This window comes from Oncorhynchus kisutch, unplaced genomic scaffold (genome assembly GCF_002021735.2).
Source record: "Oncorhynchus kisutch isolate 150728-3 unplaced genomic scaffold, Okis_V2 Okis06b-Okis10b_hom, whole genome shotgun sequence".
Taxonomy (NCBI): Eukaryota; Metazoa; Chordata; class Actinopteri; order Salmoniformes; family Salmonidae; genus Oncorhynchus; species Oncorhynchus kisutch.
The window spans coordinates 19,949,509-19,957,008 of NW_022261983.1; the positions used below are offsets into that span (position 1 = coordinate 19,949,509).

Consider the following 7,500-nt stretch of genomic DNA (forward strand, 5'->3'; position numbering starts at 1 on the left):
GGATAGAGGATAGATACAGGAGATAACAGGAACAGGTAGAGAAGGATAGATGATAGGTACAGGAGATAACAGGAACAGGTAGAGAAGGATAGAGGATAGATACAGGAGATAACAGGAACAGGTAGAGAAGGATAGAGGATAGGTACAGGAGAGAACAGGAACAGGTAGAGAAGGATAGAGGATAGGTACAGGAGATACCAGGAACAGGTAGAGAAGGATAGGTACAGGAGATAACAGGAACAGGTAGAGAAGGATAGAGGATAGGTACAGGAGATAACAGGAACAGGTAGAGAAGGATAGATACAGGAGATAACAGGAACAGGTAGAGAAGGATAAATACAGGAACAGGTAGAGAAGGATAGAGGATAGGTACAGGAGATAACAGGAACATGTAGAGAAGGATAGATACAGGAGATAACAGGAACAGGTAGAGAAGGATAGATACAGGAGATAACAGGAACAGGTAGAGAATGATAGGTACAGGAGATAACAGGAACATGTAGAGAAGGATAGAGGATAGATACAGGAGATAACAGGAACAGGTAGAGAAGGATAGATGATAGGTACAGGAGATAACAGGAACAGGTAGAGAAGGGTAGAGGATAGATACAGGAGATAACAGGAACAGGTAGAGAAGGATAGAGGATAGGTACAGGAGAGAACAGGAACAGGTAGAGAAGGATAGAGGATAGGTACAGGAGATACCAGGAACAGGTAGAGAAGGATATATACAGGAGATAACAGGAACAGGTAGAGAAGGATAGGTACAGGAGATAACAGGAACAGGTAGAGAAGGATAGAGGATAGGTACAGGAGATAACAGGAACAGGTAGAGAAGGATAGATACAGGAGATAACAGGAACAGGTAGAGAAGGATAAATACAGGAGATAACAGGAACAGGTAGAGAAGGATAGAGGATAGGTACAGGAGATAACAGGAACAGGTAGAGAAGGATAGAGGATAGATACAGGAGATAACAGGAACAGGTAGAGAAGGATAGATACAGGAGATAACAGGAACAGGTAGAGAAGGATAGGTACAGGAGATAACAGGAACAGGTAGAGAAGGATAGATACAGGAGATAACAGGTAGAGAAGGATAGATACAGGAGATAACAGGAACAGGTCGAGAAGGATAGATACAGGAGATAACAGGAACAGGTAGAGAAGGATAGGTACAGGAGATACCAGGAACAGGTAGAGAAGGATAGAGGATAGATACAGGAGATAACAGGAACAGGTAGAGAAGGATAGAGGATAGATACAGGAGATAACAGGAACAGGTAGAGAAGGATAGAGGATAGGTACAGGAGATAACAGGAACAGGTAGAGAAGGATAGGTACAGGAGATAACAGGAACATGTAGAGAAGGATAGATACAGGAGATAACAGGAACAGGTAGAGACGGATAGATACAGGAGATAACAGGAACAGGTAGAGAAGGATAGGTACAGGAGATAACAGGAACAGGTAGAGAAGGATAGGTACAGGAGATAACAGGAACAGGTAGAGAAGGATAGATACAGGCGATATCAGGAACAGGTAGAGAAGGATAAATACAGGAGATAACAGGAACAGGTAGAGAAGGATAGAGGATAGGTACAGGAGATAACAGGAACAGGTAGAGAAGGATAGAGGATAGGTACAGGAGATAACAGGAACAGGAATTATATTCTACTCTATTATTCTGTTCTCTGTTCATTATATTCTACTCTATTGTTCTGTTCTCTGTTCATTATATTCTACTCTATTCTACTCTATTATTCTGTTCTCTGTTCATTATATTCTACTCTATTCTTCTGTTCCCTGTTTATTATATTCTACTCTATTATTCTGTTCTCTGTTCATTATATTCTACTCTATTGTTCTGTTCTCTGTTCATTATATTCTACTCTATTCTACTCTATTCTACTCTATTATTCTGTTCTCTGTTCATTATATTCTACTCTATTATTCTGTTCCCTGTTTATTATATTCTACTCTATTCTACTCTATTCTACTCTATTATTCTGTTCTCTGTTCATTATATTCTACTCTATTCTTCTGTTCCCTGTTTATTATATTCTACTCTATTATTCTGTTCTCTGTTCATTATATTCTACTCTATTGTTCTGTTCTCTGTTCATTATATTCTACTCTATTCTACTCTATTCTACTCTATTATTCTGTTCTCTGTTCATTATATTCTACTCTATTCTTCTGTTCCCTGTTCATTATATTCTACTCTATTCTTCTGTTCCCTGTTTATTATATTCTACTCTATTGTTCTGTTCTCTGTTCATTATATTCTACTCTATTCTTCTGTTCTCTGTTCATTATATTCTACTCTATTCTTCTGTTCTCTGTTCATTATATTCTACTCTATTCTACTCTATTCTACTCTATTATTCTGTTCTCTGTTCATTATATTCTACTCTATTCTTCTGTTCTCTGTTCATTATATTCTACTCTATTCTTCTGTTGCCTGTTTATTATATTCTACTCTATTCTTCTGTTCCCTGTTTATTATATTCTACTCTGCCATGTTGAATTTCTTTGTTTTCTCTGGAAGGTTCTCGAGCAGCATGTTGACGGGCGCTGGAAGGGCTGTATCCATGACAACCGTACAGGAAATGACCGCGTCGGCTACTTCCCTTCTACAATAGTGGAGGTCATCAACAAAAGAACAGGTGTGTGTTTGTGTCTGTGTGCGTGCGTGCGGGTTCTTCTGGGTTCTCGGGAATTATCCTTTAACCTGCAGTACATCCCTGTTAGAGTCTAACCTGTAGTACAGCCCTGTTAGTCTAACCTGCAGTACAGCCCTGTTAGTCTAACCTGCAGTACAGCCCTGTTAGAGTCTAACCTGTAGTACAGCCCTGTTAGAGTCCTTTAACCTGCAGTACAGCCCTGTTAGTCTAACCTGCAGTACAGCCCTGTTAGTCTAACCTGCAGTACAGCCCTGTTAGAGTCCTTTAACCTGCAGTACAGCCCTGTTAGAGTCCTTTAACCTGTAGTACAGCCCTGTTAGAGTCCTTTAACCTGTAGTACAGCCCTGTTAGAGTCCTTTAACCTGTAGTACAGCCCTGTTAGAGTCCTTTAACCTGTAGTACAGCCCTGTTAGTCTAACCTGCAGTACAGCCCTGTTAGAGTCTAACCTGAAGTACAGCCCTGTTACTCTAACCTGCAGTACAGCCCTGTTAGAGTCTAACCTGCAGTACAGCCCTGTTAGAGTCTAACCTGCAGTACAGCCCTGTTAGAGTCTAACCTGTAGTACAGCCCTGTTAGAGTCCTTTAACCTGCAGTACAGCCCTGTTAGAGTCTAACCTGTAGTACAGCCCTGTTAGAGTCTAACCTGTAGTACAGCCCTGTTAGAGTCCTTTAACCTGCAGTACAGCCCTGTTAGAGTCCTTTAACCTGCAGTACAGCCCTGTTAGAGTCTAACCTGTAGTACAGCCCTGTTAGAGTCTAACCTGTAGTACAGCCCTGTTAGAGTCTAACCTGTAGTACAGCCCTGTTAGTCTAACCTGCAGTACAGCCCCGTTAGAGTCCTTTAACCTGCAGTACAGCCCTGTTAGAGTCCTTTAACCTGCAGTACAGCCCTGTTAGAGTCCTTTAACCTGCAGTACAGCCCTGTTAGTCTAACCTGCAGTACAGCCCTGTTAGAGTCTAACCTGCAGTACAGCCCTGTTAGAGTCTAACCTGCAGTACAGCCCTGTTAGTCTAACCTGCAGTACAGCCCTGTTAGTCTAACCTGTAGTACAGCCCTGTTAGAGTCTAACCTGCAGTACAGCCCTGTTACAGTCTAACCTGCAGTACAGCCCTGTTAGTCTAACCTGCAGTACAGCCCTGTTAGAGTCCTTTAACCTGCAGTACAGCCCTGTTAGAGTCTAACCTGTAGTACAGCCCTGTTAGAGTCTAACCTGCAGTACAGCCCTGTTAGAGTCTAACCTGCAGTACAGCCCTGTTAGAGTCTAACCTGTAGTACAGCCCTGTTAGAGTCCTTTAACCTGCAGTACAGCCCTGTTAGAGTCTAACCTGTAGTACAGCCCTGTTAGAGTCCTTTAACCTGCAGTACAGCACTGTTAGAGTCCTTTAACCTGCAGTACAGCCCTGTTAGTCTAACCTGTAGTACAGCCCTGTTAGAGTCCTTTAACCTGCAGTACAGCCATGTTAGAGTCTAACCTGCAGTACAGCCCTGTTAGAGTCTAACCTGTAGTACAGCCCTGTTAGTCTAACCTGCAGTACAGCCCTGTTAGAGTCTAACCTGCAGTACAGCCCTGTTAGAGTCCTTTAACCTGTAGTACAGCCCTGTTAGTCTAACCTGCAGTACAGCCCTGTTAGAGTCTAACCTGCAGTACAGCCCTGTTAGTCTAACCTGCAGTACATCCCTGTTAGAGTCTAACCTGTAGTACAGCCCTGTTAGAGTCCTTTAACCTGTAGTACAGCCCTGTTACTCTAACCTGCAGTACAGCCCTGTTAGAGTCTAACCTGCAGTACAGCCCTGTTAGTCTAACCTGTAGTACAGCCCTGTTAGAGTCTAACCTGCAGTACAGCCCTGTTAGTCTAACCTGCAGTACAGCCCTGTTAGAGTCTAACCTGTAGTACAGCCCTGTTAGAGTCCTTTAACCTGCAGTACAGCCCTGTTAGAGTCTAACCTGCAGTACAGCCCTGTTAGTCTAACCTGCAGTACATCCCTGTTAGAGTCTAACCTGCAGTACAGCCCTGTTAGTCTAACCTGCAGTACAGCCCTGTTAGTCTAACCTGCAGTACATCCCTGTTAGAGTCTAACCTGCAGTACAGCCCTGTTAGTCTAACCTGCAGTACAGCCCTGTTAGAGTCTAACCTGTAGTACAGCCCTGTTAGTCTAACCTGCAGTACAGCCCTGTTAGAGTCTAACCTGAAGTACAGCCCTGTTACTCTAACCTGCAGTACAGCCCTGTTAGAGTCTAACCTGCAGTACAGCCCTGTTAGAGTCTAACCTGCAGTACAGCCCTGTTAGAGTCTAACCTGTAGTACAGCCCTGTTAGAGTCCTTTAACCTGCAGTACAGCCCTGTTAGAGTCTAACCTGTAGTACAGCCCTGTTAGAGTCTAACCTGTAGTACAGCCCTGTTAGAGTCCTTTAACCTGCAGTACAGCCCTGTTAGAGTCCTTTAACCTGCAGTACAGCCCTGTTAGAGTCTAACCTGTAGTACAGCCCTGTTAGAGTCTAACCTGTAGTACAGCCCTGTTAGAGTCTAACCTGTAGTACAGCCCTGTTAGTCTAACCTGCAGTACAGCCCCGTTAGAGTCCTTTAACCTGCAGTACAGCCCTGTTAGAGTCCTTTAACCTGCAGTACAGCCCTGTTAGAGTCTAACCTGCAGTACAGCCCTGTTAGTCTAACCTGCAGTACAGCCCTGTTAGTCTAACCTGTAGTACAGCCCTGTTAGAGTCTAACCTGCAGTACAGCCCTGTTAGAGTCTAACCTGCAGTACAGCCCTGTTAGTCTAACCTGCAGTACAGCCCTGTTAGAGTCCTTTAACCTGCAGTACAGCCCTGTTAGAGTCTAACCTGTAGTACAGCCCTGTTAGAGTCTAACCTGCAGTACAGCCCTGTTAGAGTCTAACCTGCAGTACAGCCCTGTTAGAGTCTAACCTGTAGTACAGCCCTGTTAGAGTCCTTTAACCTGCAGTACAGCCCTGTTAGAGTCTAACCTGCAGTACAGCCCTGTTAGAGTCTAACCTGCAGTACAGCCCTGTTAGAGTCTAACCTGTAGTACAGCCCTGTTAGAGTCCTTTAACCTGCAGTACAGCCCTGTTAGAGTCCTTTAACCTGCAGTACAGCCCTGTTAGAGTCCTTTAACCTGCAGTACAGCCCTGTTAGTCTAACCTGCAGTACAGCCCTGTTAGAGTCTAACCTGCAGTACAGCCCTGTTAGAGTCTAACCTGCAGTACAGCCCTGTTAGTCTAACCTGCAGTACAGCCCTGTTAGTCTAACCTGTAGTACAGCCCTGTTAGAGTCTAACCTGCAGTACAGCCCTGTTACAGTCTAACCTGCAGTACAGCCCTGTTAGTCTAACCTGCAGTACAGCCCTGTTAGAGTCCTTTAACCTGCAGTACAGCCCTGTTAGAGTCTAACCTGTAGTACAGCCCTGTTAGAGTCTAACCTGCAGTACAGCCCTGTTAGAGTCTAACCTGCAGTACAGCCCTGTTAGAGTCTAACCTGTAGTACAGCCCTGTTAGAGTCCTTTAACCTGCAGTACAGCCCTGTTAGAGTCTAACCTGTAGTACAGCCCTGTTAGAGTCCTTTAACCTGCAGTACAGCACTGTTAGAGTCCTTTAACCTGCAGTACAGCCCTGTTAGTCTAACCTGTAGTACAGCCCTGTTAGAGTCCTTTAACCTGCAGTACAGCCATGTTAGAGTCTAACCTGCAGTACAGCCCTGTTAGAGTCTAACCTGTAGTACAGCCCTGTTAGTCTAACCTGCAGTACAGCCCTGTTAGAGTCTAACCTGCAGTACAGCCCTGTTAGAGTCCTTTAACCTGTAGTACAGCCCTGTTAGTCTAACCTGCAGTACAGCCCTGTTAGAGTCTAACCTGCAGTACAGCCCTGTTAGTCTAACCTGCAGTACATCCCTGTTAGAGTCTAACCTGTAGTACAGCCCTGTTAGAGTCCTTTAACCTGTAGTACAGCCCTGTTACTCTAACCTGCAGTACAGCCCTGTTAGAGTCTAACCTGCAGTACAGCCCTGTTAGTCTAACCTGTAGTACAGCCCTGTTAGAGTCTAACCTGCAGTACAGCCCTGTTAGTCTAACCTGCAGTACAGCCCTGTTAGAGTCTAACCTGTAGTACAGCCCTGTTAGAGTCCTTTAACCTGCAGTACAGCCCTGTTAGAGTCTAACCTGCAGTACAGCCCTGTTAGTCTAACCTGCAGTACATCCCTGTTAGAGTCTAACCTGCAGTACAGCCCTGTTAGTCTAACCTGCAGTACAGCCCTGTTAGTCTAACCTGCAGTACATCCCTGTTAGAGTCTAACCTGCAGTACAGCCCTGTTAGTCTAACCTGCAGTACAGCCCTGTTAGAGTCTAACCTGTAGTACAGCCCTGTTAGTCTAACCTGCAGTACAGCCCTGTTAGAGTCTAACCTGAAGTACAGCCCTGTTACTCTAACCTGCAGTACAGCCCTGTTAGAGTCTAACCTGCAGTACAGCCCTGTTAGAGTCTAACCTGCAGTACAGCCCTGTTAGAGTCTAACCTGTAGTACAGCCCTGTTAGAGTCCTTTAACCTGCAGTACAGCCCTGTTAGAGTCTAACCTGTAGTACAGCCCTGTTAGAGTCTAACCTGTAGTACAGCCCTGTTAGAGTCCTTTAACCTGCAGTACAGCCCTGTTAGAGTCCTTTAACCTGCAGTACAGCCCTGTTAGAGTCTAACCTGTAGTACAGCCCTGTTAGAGTCTAACCTGTAGTACAGCCCTGTTAGAGTCTAACCTGTAGTACAGCCCTGTTAGTCTAACCTGCAGTACAGCCCCGTTAGAGTCCTTTAAC

The 7,500-nt window shown here is 44.8% G+C and overlaps 1 protein-coding gene across 7 annotated transcripts in view; it reads left to right on the forward strand.

Annotated features, from left to right (window-relative positions):
- Positions 1–7,500, forward strand: part of LOC109886536 (caskin-1) — a 138,179-nt gene that overhangs the window by 72,601 nt on the left and 58,078 nt on the right. For all 7 annotated transcript variants that reach the window (XM_031814210.1, XM_031814211.1, XM_031814209.1 and 4 more), the window contains exon 10: positions 2,552–2,669. In XM_031814210.1, coding sequence (XP_031670070.1) covers positions 2,552–2,669 — 118 coding nt within the window. The remainder of the gene's footprint in view (positions 1–2,551; positions 2,670–7,500) is intronic.